At 34.8% G+C, this 21,217-nt stretch overlaps 1 protein-coding gene across 3 annotated transcripts in view; it reads right to left on the reverse strand.

The window, feature by feature from the left end:
* Positions 1-21,217, reverse strand: part of IQCM (IQ motif containing M) — a 494,659-nt gene that overhangs the window by 219,062 nt on the left and 254,380 nt on the right. For all 3 annotated transcript variants that reach the window (XM_031941659.1, XM_031941660.1, XM_031941661.1), the window contains 2 exons: positions 18,557-18,701; positions 15,490-15,621 (listed from right to left, as the gene is read on the reverse strand). In XM_031941659.1, the coding sequence (XP_031797519.1) occupies positions 15,490-15,621; positions 18,557-18,701 (277 nt within the window). The remainder of the gene's footprint in view (positions 1-15,489; positions 15,622-18,556; positions 18,702-21,217) is intronic.

The raw sequence follows: 21,217 nt of genomic DNA on the forward strand, positions 1-21,217 counted from the left end.
AACAAGAAAGAGCAAAAATCTAAATCCCTAAGCATGGTAAAAAGCCAGCACTGCTACATGAGCATCCCAGCTCACAAGCTCTTTCTCTTTTTTTTAAACTTAATTAAGAGAGACTCAAACCACATATCCTCAAAGTTGGAGATCCTCTAGGAATCATTACCAACTCAACTGGGTCTTCCAGGTCTTATAGAAGTTCCTCAGGCTCTCAAGGCATAGGGAGACATCCCTTTACCTAATAAATTATAATCATAAGGTAAACTCTGGTAAAAGAGACTATTTTAATAATAACTATAGAGTTTAAGTTCAAAAAAACTTGAAAAACATGAAAATTAAGAAAAGATAAGAGTACTGCATATGGAGTCAAGGTGGTTTGAGTTTGAATCCTACTTCAGAAACTAGTCATGTGACTGGTTAAATCACTTAATCTCCCATTCTATTTTCTCATTTGTAAAATGGTGGTAACTAATACCCCCAACCCCAACAAAAGGTTGTGGAGAGAATAAAATGAAATAATATGTGAAACACCTAGCAAATTTGAAACTGCTATATAAATATGAGCTATTAATATTGTTAATAAAAATGAGGTTATATAGGTATGCAATAAATGGAATCACAAAGCATAAAAACCATACAACTATATTTCTATTTATTTTTTAAATAAGAAATAAGAAAAGTGATTTACAAAGGAGGAAATAAAAAGTTAACAATGTGCCTTCAAAAGTGCCATCATTGGATCAGACCAAATATATATGCAGAAAATATTGTACTGCTGGTGAAAGGCATCCAAGGACAAAATGTCCAATATTTAAAAAGGAACATAATATCAAGACTTCAAGAGTTCATAGCCATGCACAGTGAGGCATGCCTGAAGTACCTGATTATATTTGAGCCTGAAAATTCTGAACTTCAGTGAGCTAAGTTGATAGGTCTGATATGCTAAGTCTGTGGCCCCCAATACCGTGAGATCCCATGAGCAGAGGGCCAATAAGTTACATTTGTATGTAACTTATTCTTTGAATAAGTATTCATTCTTATGAAGTAAATTGGTTCAGATCAGAATAACCCAGCAAGTTAAAGTTTGGGGGCTAACAAATATGATAATCAATATGGCCTTTGACTTGTAAGTAGCCATTGCATTTCCAGTCTGAGCAAGATAGGGAAACACACACACACACACAAAAACAAACAAAAAGCATAGATAAGATTATTGCACTCAAGGAAACATGCTTGAAGAAAATGTGACAAGGGAATAGGTAGACCTTCAAAAAATTTTAAATACCAAACTACAGACTTATAGTCACACAAATAAATAAGAAAAATAGAACTTAAGAAAAAAACAGCAAAGTACTATGGAAAGAACAATGATGTTAGATTAGAAGCACTTTGTCTCAAATGTTGTCTCTGATGCTTTTCACCTGTGTGACCTTGGGTACATCATCTAAAATCCTTGGGTCTATTTTTCCACATCTATAAAATGAGGGTATAGCATTGAGTAGTTTCTGTGATCTATTGTAACTCAACATTTATGATCCTAATGTAAAATCTCACTCTTTCAATTGTTTATTGATTTTTTGAAAAATCATTTTATTTGAGAGAATAGAATATGATCTTGCTGACATTTTTGTTCAAAATTTTTAAGGCATGCATTCTGTCTCTGTCTCTTGTCTGTCTGTCTCTCTCATTGATAGAACTTAAGAAAACATGCTCATCAAAGGAATTTGCCAGTATCAAGATTTCCCCCTCACTGAAATGAATAACACATCAAGCCGCAGAAAAATATTAGGGCTTTGTAGTGTGCTTTCTAAAGCCCATGTTGAGGTGCCAAAATGTACTGTGCTTTCTAGAGCCCCATTTTTAGAATGCAAATGTACTGTCCAGACTAGCTCTCTGGAGGATCTTGGGACCAACTCGAGTGCTTGGACTTAGAGGACAAGTGATGAGGCAGGGACCCATGTAGATGGTCAAATATGGAGTCTGTTTATTTCAAGTTCTCTCAGCCTTAAATACCTTAATACAATTACATCACCACAGCATACTGAGCATGTGCCAACTATAGTACCATTACATCATTACAGCATGCTATACATAAGTTAACTAGAAGCACCCTGCTATTATTATATAAATGCCTTTTTAGAGCAAGTATCTCTGTTTCAAATAGAACACAAGTTGCCACTCCCCCCTGACTTCTCAGGAAGGGTGAGAGGCAACAAAAGGGATGGGGAGCCAAACCAGACATTGGCAGCAGGTTCCCTCTGGGGCTGAAGGGTCTTATACCTTACCCAGAGTTCCCCCTCTTTCTGTGGCCCTTTACAGGCCTTCTTAGTGATTCCATGAAATATAACTAGCCATTTATTTATAGTGGAAAACAATGTATGGAAAATGCATTTGATCCACATTATGGTATACAATTAGACAGACAATCCATTGTAATTGTTCCTTAGAATATTTATGTGTGAATTTGTGTGTGTGTGTGTGTGTGTAATATATACGTATATATTATACACACACACACACACACACACACACACATATATACACACACATACATATATAGGTTTGCATCCATGTGGATTTGTGTATCATATGTGTGTCTATGTGTGTGTGTGAAGAACATGTGATATATAGAAATGGGCAGTGAGATGGATACTGATGTAGACCAAAAATTCATTGGAGAAGGAAGCAGACATGTTCTTAAAGATCTCTCACTGGTCACTTATGCAAAATTTCATCTTTTATACACTAATCCATCTCCTATTGATGTTATATAGCTAAAAATCATAGAATACACTGTGATCTCAAAAGTATTAAAATTGTAGGTATTCCAAAAGGTAATGGATGAATATGATTAGGCTGCAGCATATTACTAAAGATAATTTGAATGCAAAAAATTCAAAAAAGATATGTATAACAAAAGAATATGGGCTAGTCATATAAGGAAAGTAAGAGACTGAATCAATGGACAACTCAAATACAATATATAAAATAAATGAAATATTAAAAGATCTAGAGAACAAAAGATTTGAAGATCTAGAGATGTATAATTGGACATCAGAACCCACCTACTCTGACATCCCTATTTTACAAATGAGGAAACTAGTATAATTCAGTGACTTACCAAGATCACAGAGGTAGGAATCATCAAAGGTCCTATTAGATTTGGGATCAGGTGATAAATGATAAATACATAGATATAGATAGATGGTAGATAAGATAGATGGATGGATACATAGCTGGTAGATACACATGAAACACACACACATGTACATATATATTCAAAGAAGAAAATGAGAGTCCAGTGTCAAAGAAACCAAGGAAGGAAAGAGTATCAAAAGGTGAGTTGACAGTTAATCATAATTGACAATCAACTACTTATTGAGCTCCAACTAAAAGTCAAGCATTGCTACCAACAGTGGAAGATCCAAACAGTTACTAGACATGATCCTTGTCTCATGAATCTTACAATCAAGTTGGAGTGAAAAGCTATATACATAAATAAAAACATAATCAGCATATGAAAAGTTCCAAAACAACTGTACACACAATAAGAATTATTGAAATCAAAGAGGAAAGAATGGCTCTATGTGATTGAGGAAAGACCTCTAAGAAAGATCTCAAGTTTGGTGTGAATAGATCTTTAATATTGAGGTAAGAAGAGGACTAGGTGTATCAGGGCAGAGGGATAACATGACCAAAGCAGGCATCTGATCATTAATGGCATGTTAGAGTGACAATAAGTAGATTAGAATTAGTTTAGTATATATTTCCAGCACAGTATGACATGCTGATGGGAAATCAATTGGAAGTTTCCATTAGTATTGCTTGAAAAATTTGTTAGGGGGAGATTGGTATAGCATAACCCTCCCCCACCCCTAATTTTCATGTTATCACTTTTTATGGGTTACTGATCCCTTTGATGTTCTGGTAACACCTCTAGAGCTCTTCTTAAACTGTTTTTATAAGCATAAAATAAAATACCCAGGATTATAAAAGGAATCAATTATGCTGAAATGCCATTTTATTTCTATATGTGTATATGTGTATACATACATACACATACATATATATATGTATATATATATATATATATACACCAAGTTCACAGAACCCAGATTTAAAAATCCCATTGTTATCTTTTTCAAGGAGGAAAAAAAAGGCAGAACGATTCAAGTTAACACACATACAACCAAAGGGATACTTCTACTCCCCTCTTTTTAGAATCAATGACAATCACAAGTACCTCTTCATAAAGAAATGTTTTCAATAACACCTACTGTCGTGTATAATGAGGTTCTCAACCAATGGAGGGAATTTTATTTTGGCTAGGAGGCAGGAGGATACTTCCCTACACTTATAAAGTAACAGATCCAGATCCCTTAACCTTGCTTAAAACATTGTATTTTTATAAAATGCCAAAGTTATCTTTTTATTGTCTTTTTTTTCTACTTTGTTACATTTTTAAGTTCCCACTATGTTACAGGCACTGTGGTAAATGCTCAGAATATAAAATAAGGTAAAAGAATTTTCTGTTCTAAAGGACTTCAAAGCATAAAGGGAGAGACAATGTGCAGAGAACTAAATAACGTTTATATAGGATAAACTGAAGATAATCTCAGAGGGAATAAATTAGAGTTAAGAATGATTGGGAAAGATTTCTTGCAAAAAAATTGGATGAAATTGAGGAAGGAAGAAGACAAAGGTGGGTGGAGGTTGTAAGTATTGGGGTCAGCCAGCCAATGATAATATTCAGATTTGAGAAATGGACTTTTTTGTTCAAAGAATAGCAGTGTCTACTATCACTAGACTCACTTTTCAGTTATTACATCAAACTTGAAGACAGATTCTCCAGTCATCAAGCCATTATACTGATCTTTATTTTTCATAAGTTCATTAAGTCCTTTGAAAAAAATTGACTTACTCTGGTGAGATATCAATTCTGACAACGAAAATATGAGATTGACTTTTCTTTATCCTTGTCTATGTACTACTAATATACTCCTTAGAAACAGCTTTTAACAGTATGCTACAACACATTACTGTTCTCATACTCATATTTACATAAGGTAAATGTTCTTAAGTATATCTGACTCAACAGGAAACCATGAAGGACTATTTGTTACAAATATTTTCATTAGGAAGTTAGTCTTTGGCTTTCTAAAAGATTACAATTTACATTTTACTTTTTGCCTACTGAATTAGGAAAACTAGGAAGCTCTGAAACAATGAAGAGAAAGAAGGAAGGATTAAATTTCATGGGGGTCTGGCATATGCACAGACCCCATCAGCTTGCTCAGATGGTATCTCCACATGGAGGATGCTAGAGCAGATTGCATAGCCTTTTGGAGGATGCTAGGATGTGGCTTCTTTGAGAATAGTGATAACATATATGGGAAGTGTTTTGGAGAGACTGGAATATACATGGGTTATCTTTAAGTAGTTCTGGTTGGTCTCTCACATGGTTAGCAGATGTTTTTCTGGGGGTTTTTTGTTTGTTTTCTTCCCTATTGACTACATACCAATATTCAGTGTGTTCAAAAAAGTTGAGTCAGTTTTAGCTCAGTCTGTGCTAATCTGAGATAGCTCCGTCGACTTCCTGAATGAGATCACATAGTAAATTAGGTCACTACCTTAGAGCATCCTTCTCCCCATTCCCCAAGGCCATATGAACCCCAAGAAATGGCACCTCTTTGGCCTGTTCATTGTTTTCCATTACATATGTGGAGTCTCCAATCTAAATCTAGAGGGTATGGTATAACTTTATTAAGCATCTATGCTATGTTAGGCACTGGGCTAAGGGTTCATCTCTGTTTACAGGAATCCAGAAATTGGAATCCAAACTAGATCAGTCATTTATACCTAAAGAGTAAGGAATGATATGGCTCTAATTCTTATGGCTCTAATGCCACCGTTGGACATGAATATGGTGGGATCAGTGCTATGTAGAAAATTTGCTAAGGTACAGGTTTAATCCTCCACTAAAACTAAAGTGACATAGGATAGATTATGCCCAGTGGAGTAAAGGCAATAGAGCAAAGGGTTTATATGTTTACTGTTTCTAGATCTTTGAAGTAAAACTTCTTTTGTACAGGCTAATAATAATAACTGAATAAACGGAATTAGAATTCAACTTACTGGCCCCCTAAAATGGAGAATAACACAGCTGGTATAGGTTCAAACAGAGGTGGATAAAAATTATCTCCAAATCCCTGTTTACTCTGGAACCCCCTGGGGAAATGTAGGTATATGATCCCATGAGAAATTCAGAATACACTTATTACATAAATATTACAGAGACCATAATAGCTAGAGATGGAAATGACCTTAAGGTCTTCCAACCCAATTCCCGCATCTTATAGGTTAGAAAACTAAAGCCTGGGAAAGTTAAAAGACTGGATTAAGATCACATTGCTAGTAAGTGTCAGTTGAGATTAATTTCTGATGTTCCATTTCCAGATCCCATTATTTGAACCACAATATGCTATCCATACTACCATACTATCTGGGGTTTGATTTTTCACCAGTTTTCCAATCAATATTTTATCCAATCCTGTATGCACTCAGTTCCCCAAAGCATGTCAAAAGGTACTTAGTTTTCTTCTTGATAATGCTAATTAAAAGACTAAGAATCTTTAAGAACCTTATCAGTAATAATGTTTTACTTTAATATGTTAATATTACCTATGACAGTTCTGCCTACTATTATGAAATAAATTTGACAATGCCTCATATTTCTTAGTCACATCATAATCTCTCATACAATTCAAAAACCCTGCTTTTTCATGGCATTATTTAATCTTTTCTGTATATGATTAAATTTTCTTTCTTTCTTTCTTTCTTTTTTTTTTTTTTTTTTTTTTTTTTTTTGGTTTGCTGAGGCATTTGGGGTTAAGTGACTTGCCCAGGGGCACACAGCTAGGAAGTGTCAAGTATCTGAGACCAGATTTGAACTCAGGTTCCCTCCAGATTTCAGGGCTGGTGCTCTACTCACTACACCATCTAGCTGCCGCTATAATTAAATTTTCACTATGGAGTTCTTTTGCAGGATTCTTAAGGAAAAGTACAATACAAAAGTATTGTACAATACAAGCAAAAGTAAGTACAATTTATACATGCATGTGTGTGTGTATGTGTAAAATAATTTCTCAAGAAAAAGTGCAGAAACATTGGCAATGTGGTAAATTTGCCTGAGACAGATAGTAAAAGATCCAGATTCATAATCTTTGATTTATTAATAACTAACTCTGAGACCTTAGGCAAACCATTTAATTTCTGTTCCTCAGTTTCTCCATTGATAAAATAAATGTGTTTGACTGGACGACCTCTAAAATTCCTTCCAGTTCTGTCATTATATTGCTTGAACTCTTTTATTACAAACCCATAATCAGAATAAAAATAATGCTGTCCTTCCTAATCAAATCTGACTGCTAATGGCACTATTTTCACTTAGTAGATATTTAAATATTAAATAAATAGAGATTCCCCAAATGTGTTATCAAGTATACTTGGAAAAATTATCCTATGGACCCAATAAGAAGTGGCTTTATTCTCCCAAAGCTAGATTCTTAGATGAAAATCATGTCCTTGGTCATAAAAATCTGTTGTTACCATAGTGATAAGGATGGGAAAAGAGGTGGGGGTGGGGGGAGGGAAGATGCTAAAAATACCTGGATTTTGTAGGCTGTTTTAGGGATTTGACCTACTTGATATATTATACTCAGTATTCTTTGGGAAGTTAGTCAATTGATTTAACCACATGTGGGTTACATGAACTAATGTACAACATGAAATGTGTTGATTAGTATCTAGAGCTATTATTTATCATCAAAGAAGTAATTAATAAAGACTTGATTAGCGAAATAAAATGTTTAGAATTTAAAATAAATAAAATAATAGAATGAATTACTAAATTTAAAATAACTTAGAATTTCAACTAGAGGGAAGTATGAAATTCCAATACATTTTGAAAGATGGTCTCTTCGTTATTTTACATAATGTTTAATAAAAGCTTTCTATACATCCATAAAGACTTTTTAGTTTGATATAGCACAATTAGAATCATTTATATTTAAAATTTCCTACATAATTGTTCTGCTACTCATATATGCAGTTTATTCAGTTGTATAAATTACTTACATTAGAAATGATAAATATTAAAGCTACTTTAGAAAAGATAGTTTCAAGATGTATATTTTATTAAGACATTCAACAATCATAGTTTGAACACCATTAATATACCAACCAATGTTTTCCTTAATACTGTAGGAAATATAATGAACAATGTAATGAGTTCCTGAAAATTGGTAGGATGAGAGGTTATCGAATAGCCTGATTTCCCAATTCTTTCATTCTCCAATAATTTTTTTTTTATCATAAACTGCTCTTCTTGGCCTAACTCTGGAAAATAACATACTTTTTTGTATCCTACTACGACCTACAAGATAAGCTGATACCCAAAATGTTATCACCAGAAAGAATCACTCATTTTGATTCTTTGCACTTTCTCTAACTGGAGGGCACAGCATTAAACTTCCAACATCTTCGTTTATGGAGAATTCACAAACTTTCTGATTATTCCATTTTGCATTAACTGCTCTGATTGGCTCCAACTTCAGGGAAGAACAGGGTTGTATTGAAGGTACATTGAGAGATGGAAGGTTGGAAATTAGGGAAACAAGGACTCATCAATATCAATAAGCATTAAGTACATTATGCTAAGTACTAGGGATACTAAGAGGCAAAAGACAGTCTCTACTCACAATCTAATGGGACAGACAACATGTAAATAAATACATACAATTCAATGCAACAGCTGACTTGGCTTGATCTTATAGCTAATTGTCTGAGGGCTATAGAAACCAGTTTTTAAAAAGATTGCTCAGTGCAGACATCAGAAGGGACTATTTGATTTTGATCTCAACTGATCCCCACAAAGTTGCTGTACCTTCAAATGCAGTCTGCTGTTCTGACCAGATGTCACCTCTCCCTATCAGCTTTCCTCAACTTTTGGTTGTTATATAAAACAACTTACTTAACAGCTTCTCCAAACTGTACTTCTCCTACCAGCTTTTCCTCAACTTTTGCTTGTTATATAAAACAACTTACTTAACAACTTCTCAAAGCTGTACTTCTCATGAGACTCCCTCCCTGTTGAAATATTTTTAATCCTGCTGCTCTTGATCCCTCTTCAGCACTTCAGCACTAGGGTGGTGCATGATGAACTCAATTGCAATCCCCTTAACTCATTTAAAAAACCTTTGTTTTTATACTTTGGTAGTCTTCTTTATTTTGGATTTACAATATAAAGCAAAGAATAAGGATAAATAGAAATAATTACTGAGGAAAATCACTGGAATTAAGAAAGATTAAGGGGAGAATAGGGAGGGGAAGTAAGAGAGGGAAAGAGAGAGAGCCAGAGAGGGGAAAGGGAAGAGGGAGAAGAAAAGAAAATTTTGGAGTTGAGATGGAGTGTATTTGATCCTGGAGACAGTAGGAAATCACTGGAATTTATAGGTGGATTGGGAAGAAGGAATAGGTGACATGATCAGAACTGCATTTTTAAGAAAATTACTTTAATAACTGAATGGAAGATGGATGAGAATAGAGAGAGACTTGAGGCAGGCCGACCCACGAGCAGCTATTAAAATAACCCAGCTATGAGTTGGTAGATAGTTGTAGCAGTGTCAGAGAAGAGGTGACAACATATTTGAGAGATGTTGCAGACAAAAGTGAAACTGTCAGGAGTTGGCAACAATTTGAAAATGGAAGGCAACAAAGTCTTTGATTTCATTAATAAATGCTGAACAGCAAAATAATTTTGATATATCATATAACTAAAAGTTAAGTCTAGGAAGAAAATCACATATAAAAAATAATACAAGAACAGAGGAATGAAAAAATTTGATGTAACATTGTAGACCATATACATGATGAATAAGTAAGTCTCAGATAGAAAGGTCAAGGAAGGAATAAACCCTCCAAAAAAATCCAATGTAGTTAATTGAACCAATCCAGAAATTTGGATTTTTCTGTGAGAATTCCTCCAAAAAAGTCCAATGTGGTTAATTGAACCAATTAGAAATTTGGATTTCTCTGTGGGTATTTGTCAGGGGACATTTATTAAATGAGTTATTAAAGACATAATTAAATCTCTCTCTGGGGTTATGAGTCTTAATAATGGAATCATATTAAGTAAAGGGAAATAAGGTAGAGCTAATGAAAAGGATGAAAATTATGAAAAAAAAAGAAAATTGTAATTGGACATGAAAAGGGAAAAATAAATTTAATAAAAACTATATATTAATGGATTAGATTCACCTATAAAAAGAGTTATAAAAAAGAGACAAATACAAGATCTAGAATCATGTTAACTCTAGGAAACAAAGTGAATTTTTTTAATTACTTAAAACATGAGTGTGTTGGGAAAAAATGTGTTATCCATCAGATGACTTCATAAAGTGAAAAGTTTTTGCTATGTATGATTTAAGCAAAATTGAATTGAATTGAAGAAAATTATAATATGTGAAATTAATTTAATATAGATTCTACAGGGGATAGCAATAATTTTAAGGTCCCCTGATCTTAGGAGGCTTCTGTTCTAACAATAAGTAAGTGATTCTAAGTCCTCTGGCTTTGGAATCTGTGACCAGGGTCCCCCATACCCAATCTGGGAATTCTGAAAGTCTTCTGCCCTCAGGATAGTCCCACAAATCAAACTCCTGAGGTGTGAATAGACCACTCCTCAGTTCATTGCTGACTGTCAAATGGATAATCTGTTGGTCAGTCAGCCAAATTCCAGAGAACACTCCTCAGTTCTACCTCTGGGCCATAAAATTAGCATATCTATAGCTTGAAGAACTAGATCAATGTATCTCCTTGCTTCTGTTTCTTTGCTAAATTCTCTTGGAATTTAGACTGCTTCAATGGCATTACAATTACAATAAATTTTGTCCCTTGACTTGGAGATGAGTTCAAGTCTGCAAATTCTTTTGAGTTGGGGTCCCTTCCTGGTCTCAATGGAATGACAACTTTATGATCATTAAAGGCATATCATCAATGAAAATATATCAGTGTTAAACATTCATGTATGTGATTGCAAAGTAACTGAGTTCTTAAAGAAAAAGTGAAAAGATAAGGTCTTAAGTACCATGACCTGTTGGGCAGAAAAGAAATTTAAGTGCCTTAAGTACCTTGCTGATGAGCTTGCTTTTCACCTTCAAAACTCATTTTCAATTCTGTCTATACTTGAGCATGCGCCCTTAAGAGTATTCCCCATCTTCTCACCCTCTTCCCTCAACTTGGACTTCATGGGTGGGGAGAGGAAGAGGAGGAGGAGTGGGAGGGGCAATGATACCATCAGCACTACCCATGCGCTTATTACACCACCCCCTATGTGCTTATTACAAGAGGTGGGACTTGGCTCTAGAGTCCCCAGGCAAAAAACACTTGCAGCCTGGATGGCAACTGCTATTGCACCCAGAGAGTCTTCAAGCAACCTGGTGGTGAAGGGGATTGCAATTAGGGAGAATAGAGCTGTATACTGCTAGGACTACTGAGCTTTCCCCTGGAGAGGTGAAATCTGTCCCTGTCCGGCCTATGGATCCCTTGCCTCCACTCACAGTGGGCTTGACCATTTCACCTCCTGAGTGTGCTTACAAAACTGATTTGGGAAACTGGGGAATGTATAGCTAATATCCTAGTCACTGGCCAAAGATTATGGCAAACACCCATATGTCTGGCATAGGAGGATCAATAGCAGCTGAATTTAGTGCTGCCCCTTTGAGACGGAAATTTGAAGATAAAACAGGAGTTTTTACTCCTTTTGTGGTAAAAAAAAAAAAAAAAAAAAAAAAAAAAAAAAAATCCCCATCAATCTATGAGAAAGAGATATCAAGATGCTCCTTTAAAAATAAAAGAAAGGGGGAGCCCTACAGAATTTCTAAACTGAACTCTACATATTAAAAAAAAATTATTTGATGGAGATGCATTGGTTCCAGCAGATAGGTTTTATAACACACCAGAAGGGCAGTGTCCAGTGTGAGCAGCTCCAATATCTTTAGATAATTGCCAGGTGATGTGGAAAGATCTGGTGAGTGGTGAATGGAAGGGGCCAAATAGGTTAACTGCTTGGGGGAGAGGCTTTGCTTGTATCTCTACAGATGAAAAGGAATCAGATGGGCGCCAATGAGCTGTATCCACCTTGTCCATCAGAGAGAGAGAGAAAAAGAGAAGACCCTCGAAACAAAGAAGATCCAAGGAGAAGAACATCGGGTGGTTTCATCTCTGACTGCATTCACCACTGAAAGAGCCTGGCAGTTAACCTTTTGTGTATGGCAATTGATTCATAACATCAAAAATAACTGTCAATAAAACTGATGCAGAACTTAAAAATCTGCAGGAATCGTTTGATTTCCTGAGACATGAAGTGATGGACAGTAGATTGCTTTTGGACTATCTCTTGGCTGCTGAAGGAAGTGTATGTGGTTGTGAATTGATAGTTATTTTTTATACCTTTCTTCTGGGAGTCATGGAAATCTTTTATGGTATTTTGTTTATTCATATTGTTTGTTATGTTATTACTTGCTTGTATGCTATTACAACTTGCCTATGTCATTCCTCCTATGGTAATGGATTTGACCACTGGCATATACTTGCTTTAATTAAAACAAAAGAAAGGGTGAGAAGTAGAGGGCCACAGTCAGTGGGGGAACTCTGGGTGAGGTATAAGCCCCTTCAGCCCAGAGAGAACCTGCTGACAATGTCTGGTCAGCTCCCCATCTTCCCTAAGGGCTTGCGGCATTCCTGAGAAGTCAGGGGGCAGTAACAATCTATGTTATGATTGAAGCAGAATGATACCCAGTGGCAATCTACGTATAATTGCAAGTTGTTTATGTGGTCCCATGTGGGCAGCATATACTTGGTGCATGCCCAGTGTTATTTGTGTTACAAAAGGGTATAAGGGTATAAGAAGGGGAAAGTCCTTGAAATAAATGGACTCCATTTTTCTACCATCCTCAGGAGTCCTGCCTCATCACTTCTCTACCAGGACAGTATATTTTAATTACCCTGGCATGGGGACGCTAGAAAGCACAGTATGTTTTGTCACCCCATCTTAGGGGCTCTAGAAAGCAGGACTCAATATTTTAATCATTCCAGCATGGGGGCTCTAGAAAGCAATGGTACATTTTGTTGCCCCAACTTGGAGGCTCTAGAAAGCAGAACACAACACATATTTACCTTTTCTTTTATTGGAAGTAGATTTTTTTTTTAAATCACAGATGATCTTTTTTTTTGTTCCTGGTTGTATTCTGGAATTGTGTTTTAATGTAATTATTTTTTTTTTTTAAAGAGAAATCAACTTATCTAAAGTAAATTGGTTTCATCTTAATGTTATGCAGTTGCTAAGAAGCATTGATATATTTCTTAAAATATTTCATTAACAACGGAATACAACTGACTAGGAGTGGACCTTGCTGGATCCCAGAGATACAAATTACCTGAGGATCTCTGAAATCAGTTAAAAGAAGACTATGGAAACCAATTAGAAAGAAAGACAAGCTTTTCTAGCCTTTTCTACAGACTTTTTGGTGTTCTTCAAAACAACTCATGTAATAGCTTCACTATGTTGTGCCTTAGATGAGAATCCCTCCCTATTGAAATGTTATTTAAACTCTGTCCTCCCACCCTTCCCCCTTATGAGCGCTATTCTACCCTGCTACTGTGTGGTGACCCCAGATTACAATCCCTTTGTCTCAATTAAAAGAGTTTTTATTTTGGTAATCTTGACAATTGATTTGGTAATCAAATTGACAATTGATATATGTTGATTTACCCAAAAAATACTTGTTTGGGTACTGTTTTCATGATTTGGATTTACATATTTTGCTATACTTTTGTATTATTTAAGAAATCTATATTAATACAATAGTTCATTGTTGTTATAATATTGTACATTTATCAATGACATTAATTTCGAATGGGACCAATTGGATGAAGCTTTCTCATCTAAGTCCTTTTAGTCTATGCAATGAGAAGGCTTGGGTCTTTTCCTATTCCAACCGGGTGTTCTTTTGGCTGATCAGGTTCAGGAGCACATGGTGGGAGTTGGAATGGCTCCCAAGTGAGCTTGGGCCTCTCTCTGCAGGGATTAAGTAAATTCTTTCTCTTTGTACCTGAAGATGTCCCTGATTAGTTAGTTTGGGAAAGGGAGTTTAGCACCTGTCCCACACAGCAGTATAATTAAATCTTTGCCTCTTTATTTGGAAAAGGTCTAAGCCTACACATTCTTTTGAGATACTGGATCATAACCCCAATATGGGAGTCCAACACTCCCAACTACCAACAGTGACAATAGATACTTCTCTTGTCAGTCTGTCTCTGCCTCTTTGTCTTTATCTCTGTCTCTCTTTCTCTTCATCTATATCTTTGTGTGTGTTGGTCTCTCTGTCTGTCCCTCTTTATTCCTGACTCTAAGAAATAAGCTTGGAGGTGTTTAGTTCTATTTGGTGTCAATTGTTTGGTGTCTGTTTTAGCTGTCACAGGTGATGTGAAATGTAACCTCTCTGGACTTTAATCAATGATTGCTGGGAGAAATTTGGAATCACTAGATTGCTACTATCTTAACAGAAATACTCCTATTGTTATTTTTACATTTAAACAGAACTGGAAACTTGTCTTATCTTTTTATCTATTTGAATACAGATATATTCCTTAATGCCAAAATTAGCTTATTTGGGAAGGAAAAGAAGTTTTAAGACATAACAATAGAAATTTAGCCTGGTTATAACGCAGGACAAGTCCCAAATGCTTTAGGTCTGTTTCCCCATCATTAAAATGAGAGAGTTGAATATGTTCAGAAGAACTGTAATGTTTAACCTTAAGGACTGCTTGTTGTTTTGGGGAGAGGAGAAGGAGGAAAGGAAGGAGAAAAATTTAGAACACAAGGTTTTGCAAAGATGTTGAACTATCTTTGTATGTATCTGAAAAATTTAATGACTGTTAACATTTTTAAATAAATAAGATGAGAGCGTTGGACCTAAATGCTTTATGGGATCCTTTCCAGCATAATCCTTAAATTTGTCTCACATATATATACGACTTTATAAACTTAAAAAAAAAGATGGAAGAAAAAGAGAAAAATATTTTCTTTAGTGAATAACCAAACCAAATAAAAATTACTTCAAATCTCACTTAGTTACTTAACTTTTAAATTTCCCCCTACTCCCCCCCCCCAAAAAAAGTCCTCCTACCTTGGGAGAAAAACTATTCCCAAGATATAGCCTCATAAATGGGTGGGATAATCTATATATAATATAGAGGGGAAAAAAGAGAAAAAGCCAAAGAAATATTCTGTTCCCTTCAAAAAAAAAAATTCATTCTATAAACTCCATGAGGTATATTAAGGTATTAAGTCAGCTGAATAACTTTCTCACTTACCTCAATGTCATAAGCACTTTACTTATCTTAATTAAAGAGTAAGTAAAAAGAGGTACCTACTTTGAACCAGCTGATATGTGCTTTCAATATGTGATTGGGATGGAAAATGACCACAGTCCCTGAAATATTTAGGGAGATCCTCTAATGGAATTCCTTGATAATATTCCCTCTTGGCAAACATGACTTCATAAACTTAAAAAAAAAAAAAAGATGGAAAAAAAAGGAGAGAGAAATATTTTCTTTAGTGAATAACCAAACTAAGTAAAAATCAATTCAAATCTCACCTAGTGGCTGCAAAATTTTTAAATCTCCTCCCCCCCCTGCAAAAAAAGTCCTCCTGATTTAGGAGGAAAAAAATACCCCCAAGATATAGCCCCATGAGTGGGTGGGATAATCTTCTCATTCTTTAACCTCTATATCTTTCTTTCTGTCTGCCCATCGTAACTATAGTGCACTTTCTTCTCATATGACCTATTGAAAACTTTCTTGCTCTTTCCAGGTATTACCTCTTCCAGGAAGCCTTGCCTGATTTCTCATCTTTCCGATTCCTTAGTTTAAAGTAATTTCTCCTTCCATTAATTTTCTTAGAGCAGTTCTTTGTGTAATGGTTCCTTACTAAATACATATTTATAATTTATAATTTATGTAGACTAATATCCAAGACAACATTAAATTTTCAAGAAGCATTAATACAAACAGTCAGTGACTATTATTTATTAGTCACTGTGCTAAAAACACTAGGTAAATATAAAGACAAAAATGGAACCATCTTTGGTTTCAAAGAGTTTATATCTACAACACCTCCTATTTCCCTCCTCCCTCCCCCAATAAAATATAATATCCTAGAGGACATTTGCTGTTCTTCTTTTGTCTAACACAGTGCAGGTAGGAATCATTAATTAATGATAATCTACTGAAATAAGAATTTACATCAGTCAAGCTCACTCTTTTGCTTTTTTAATCACCCTTTTATTGGGCACTGCCTACCTCATTAAACTAAAAAGCAGTCATTTCCCCCCCCCCAAACTACAAAGATAGTATCTGCCCCTTCTTTATTATGCATGAATAAGAAGTTTAGAAAGAACTGAATCTTCTTTTAATATGAATACCTTTTTTATTTTTTTTAGCTGAACACCTCAAATTTCTAAACATGAAAATTATTTAGGGGATCACTGCCAAAACATCTCTAAAGAATTTGTGCCAACTAATTCTCCCCTTCAGTAAGAAGAGCACTCCAGGTCAGTAGTTGGTTCACAAACTAATTCGTGCAACTAAATATAATCACTAGTTTTCAACCATAATGGCAGTTATTCTATATTAATTGGACTGACTTGTTGACAGGTTACGTGGGACGTTTCTATAAAATGTTTTTTAAATAAGTAAAGATTTTTCTAAAATGCTGGCATCCAAAAAGATACAAATTACAAAATGTATTCATAAATAGATTCACTTGATTGCATTTCAACAACCAACATTTTACATCTCATGTGCCTATTAATTTTCTATTTTCAAATAAGCTGAGAGTACCACTTGTCATTTTTATGTTTGAGGATATTAAATGTGTAATGGCAGGACTGTTGGATTGTAGTCTGAGGATTTGGCTGTGAATCCTAACTTTGCCATGTGCAAGCTATGAGACTTTGGATAAGTCATACAGATTGCTTGGCCTAAGTTTTCAAAAGGAGGTTGATGTAATTGATACTTAAGGTGCATGCTATAATTAAATCCCATTATGCTAAAATATCACTTTTTTTTCCTATTATCAGTTTGTTTATTGAGGAACTGGAGGAAGGGAAGGGGACATAATGGTTCTCAAAGGATCATATGACTAATTAGTAGATGAACCTAGAAGTAATTGAAAAGAAAAGCAGTCTCAGAAAGTTGAGAGCAAGAATTCTCTTAAAAAAAAAAAAAAATGCTTGTTTTCTTGCTCAGGAGGGCACATTTTCTTTCTTCTTTCTTTTTTTTTTTTCTTTTCTTTTTTTTTTCCTGAGGCAATTGAGGTTAAGTGACTTGCACAGAGTCACACAGCTAGGATGTGTTAAGTGTCTGAGGTCAGATTTGAAGTCAGGTCCTCCTGATAATTAGATCTTTCTGGCATATATAGATTATCTGAACATAATGCCCTCTTGTACCACATAAAGCCTGAGAAAGCAATGGCAATGGGAGAAGGTGACAACAAAAGCAGAAAACATCCAGATCTGGAAGATATCTTAGAGGCTCTATATAGTTCTAAACCACTCATTTTACAGATGAAGAAACTGAGACTGAGAGATGTTAAGTGATATTTACTCAAGGTCATATAAATCATAAGCATAGACTCCTTCTCTGAATCCAATCACTGTTCTGCCTTTTGCTGCCTCCCATAAGTTTTTTTTAATACATTTGTAAAATATAATATTAAAAACCCTAAATAACTATACAGCAAAAAAAAAAAAAAAAATTAGCTCTCAGAATTTTCACATTCCTGTTTAGCAATTTAACAGGTCTTTTCCAATGAGCAAAAAAGGTGTGAGGACTTCTACAAAGCTAGAAGGCAATACTTTTCTATTTCCAACTAATCTAAGTTAATGACACCTACTTCAGATTTGTTTTTCCTCTTTGGTTCCCCTAAGCACACAACTCTATTATTTATTCCAAGAAATACAGATATTATGTAAATAAAAACAAAAGTCTGTGTGCTATTAGAAATTTTAGGTGTGACCTAGGGAACTTGGTTTCAGAATAGAATTCCAACAGTGATATGTAATATTATAAAAAAAAAAAAGTCAGTTTACAATTCCTTGGAAATTTGTTTACCTTTTGGTTCTAAAAATTATGTAAAATAATTGAGGTACATATAACTGCTATGTTTAAAACAAATACAAATTACATTAAATGATGAAACCTATTCTTCCTCTCAGAAGCAGGAGACTAGGTTTGGAAATTGTTATCTACAACCTCTGAAGAGTTAGCTATGTAATCTGACTTGGTTTAATTGACTTTGTTAAAAGAGTTCAATATGGAGCTTGGAGAGTATGGGAAAGGAAATGACACGGAGGAAACAATAGTCATTGCAAAATGACTGTTGTATTAAAAATAAGAAGCCAAGAATATTTTTTAAAAATGAATGCAAGTTATTACTCACATTTTTTTCTGTCTAGCCATTCTTCTAGCTCTGAAAAATTTAAAATTACTCTTGTATACCGAAGACCAGCTCGGCGCTGAATACGGTCAACCATTCTGCGGTATGCATTTACAACAGCTCTAAATGATGGTCCGTGGTCTTTAGCCTGATACATATGGAGAAAAAATTAGCATTGCTATTATATATATTTACAAAAATTTTTACTTTCCTTTCTCCTCTTCCATTCCATTTCCTATGTTACTTATATATTGAGTTCTCACTTGGCAAGAAAAAGGTTTCTATTATCTTTTGAGAAATTAATTCTAAAGATCAGATAGAAATTCCCAGGTCCTGGTAAGGGTTTCTATATAGTGCTGAATGTCTTTAGGCTAATATCCCAGCTAACACTAAGTGGGGGAATGGTAATATGCTTAGCTTATAGAGAAAGCTCTTTTGACTATCTATTTGAGCAAAGTTCATAAAAATTACTGTATTCATCATTATAAAAATGATTTATTACAAATGTTCCTATCAAAAATATGCCTTATTTTCCTCAAATGATACCTCTTTGTTATTTGTAACATATTAGATCCTATAACCACAAAAACAGATTGTAGTTTTTTGTTTTGCTCATGGAAGTCTTAATTACACAAATATCCAAAATAAAAAAGATGGAGGGAGCTTAAAAAAAAACAAACAATAAATTTCACTTTTATATGTGGAAGAAAAAAATATTGAAAATAAGGAAAGTAAAAATAACATATGCTTATACAATATCAATGCTAGAAGGTAACTTAAAATTTGTGTAGTCCAACTTCATCATCTTACAGGTAGAGAAAACAAGAAACAAAGACATTAAATGAATTCCTCATTATCATAGCAAATGACTGAGTTTGTAAATAATTATAAAGAGTAATGTGTTTATGAAAGGAAAAATGGATAATTTTTAAAATTATTATTCAAAAGTCAGTGATGTAGGAATAGAAGTAGAGAAACCAAATAGTGAGGGTGATTCTTCCCCGTGAGTATGATAGAAAGATAAGAATTAAATAGGGTCAAAAGGATGGGATGATGTATATAGTCAGACAAATGTAAGACATAATTGATTTTGGACCCCTACTCTATTCCAATCGGTATTAGTCAATTTGATAGAATCATATCAAAATTCTGTATATAAGGACCCAGAGCAATGAGCTGCAGAATTTTAATACTTAATGCTAATGACAGGAAATTAAGTAGAGTCCCTCTACCCTTGTTTTTCCTTGTCATGGTTAGCAAGCCTAGTGGAGGTGACTAAACTACATGGAAAGTCATCCAAAATATATTTGTACTTGAGGACCAATAGATCCTTGTCCAATAGGAGTAAGTGACCATCTTATTATCACTTAGGTCACTGACTGCAATAACTTATACCACTTCCTCTTGCCTAGGCTAAGGAGAAGCCTATCTTGTGTGGAAATATTCCTTATTTTACTCAACTTGTGACTCTGCTGACATATTACCTCCCAAAAGAGAGAAGGAGGAAGGGAGGGAGAGAGGAAAAGAGGGAGAGAGGGAAGGAGGAAGGGAAGGAGGAAGGGAGGGAGGGAGAGAGAGAGAGAGAGAGAGAGAGAGAGAGAGAGAGAGAGAGAGAGAGAGAGAGAGAGAGAAAGAGAAAGAGAGAGAAAGAGAAAGTAGGGAAGGAGGAAGATGCCTATCGATTTTTGAAGCACTGGGAATACAAAAGAGACAAAAGAATTCTTGATGTCAAGGAGCCTACAATTTAATATGAGAGATGATATGCAAACAAATATGCACAAAGCAAACTATATACAAGATAAACAGGAAATAATTAACAGGAGAAAGACATTAGAATTAACAGGGGTTAGAGCAGGATTCCTGTAAAAGATGAGACATTATTTGAGACTGAAAGAACAGATTGGATAAGTGGGTGAATAATAATAAGAATAATTTGAAGGTTGTGAGCCTAAAAAACTAGGAAAATTGTATTGTGATTCTCCAAAGTAATGGGGAAGATAGCACAGGGGGGCAATGATTTAAAGGGAAAAATAATGAATTCCATTTTACTTCCTACCTTTACTCTGCCATCTTGGCTTTGCCTTATGAGTTCCATTTTGGACATATAGTGTTTAAGAAATCTGCTAGACATCTAGTTCTAAAGGTCTGAAAGGTAGTTGGAGATGTGAGATTAGACATTAGCATAGAGACTGAGGCAGGATAGGTAGATTTAAGAATCATTAACCTAGAATGGTAATTAATTCATGGCATCTGATGAAATCATCACTGAGGCAAAATCATGAGGCAAATCACTATACAAGAAAGAAGAAGGTCCAGGAGAGAATCTTAAAGGATACCTAGAGTTTCACAGCATGATCTTGGGTGGGGGATGAAGAAAGGAGGAACAACTAGTGAAGGAGGCAGAGAAGAAGCAATCAGATAGGTAGGAGAATAACTAAGTAAGTGTGATGACTCAAAACCTAGAAAGAGAGCATCAAGAAAGAGAGATTGATCAACAGTGTCAAAGTCATAAGAGAGATTAATCAGAATTGAGAAAAGGCAATTGGTTTTGGAAACCAAGAGAAAATTGGTAACTTTGGAGAGAACAGTTTTGTTGGAATGATAAGGTTGGAAGCCATAGTGTAAGAGTTTAAGAATAGAGTGAAGGGAGAGAAAGTAGAGGCA

Source organism: Sarcophilus harrisii, chromosome 6 (genome assembly GCF_902635505.1).
Source record: "Sarcophilus harrisii chromosome 6, mSarHar1.11, whole genome shotgun sequence".
NCBI classification, from domain to species: domain Eukaryota; kingdom Metazoa; phylum Chordata; class Mammalia; order Dasyuromorphia; family Dasyuridae; genus Sarcophilus; species Sarcophilus harrisii.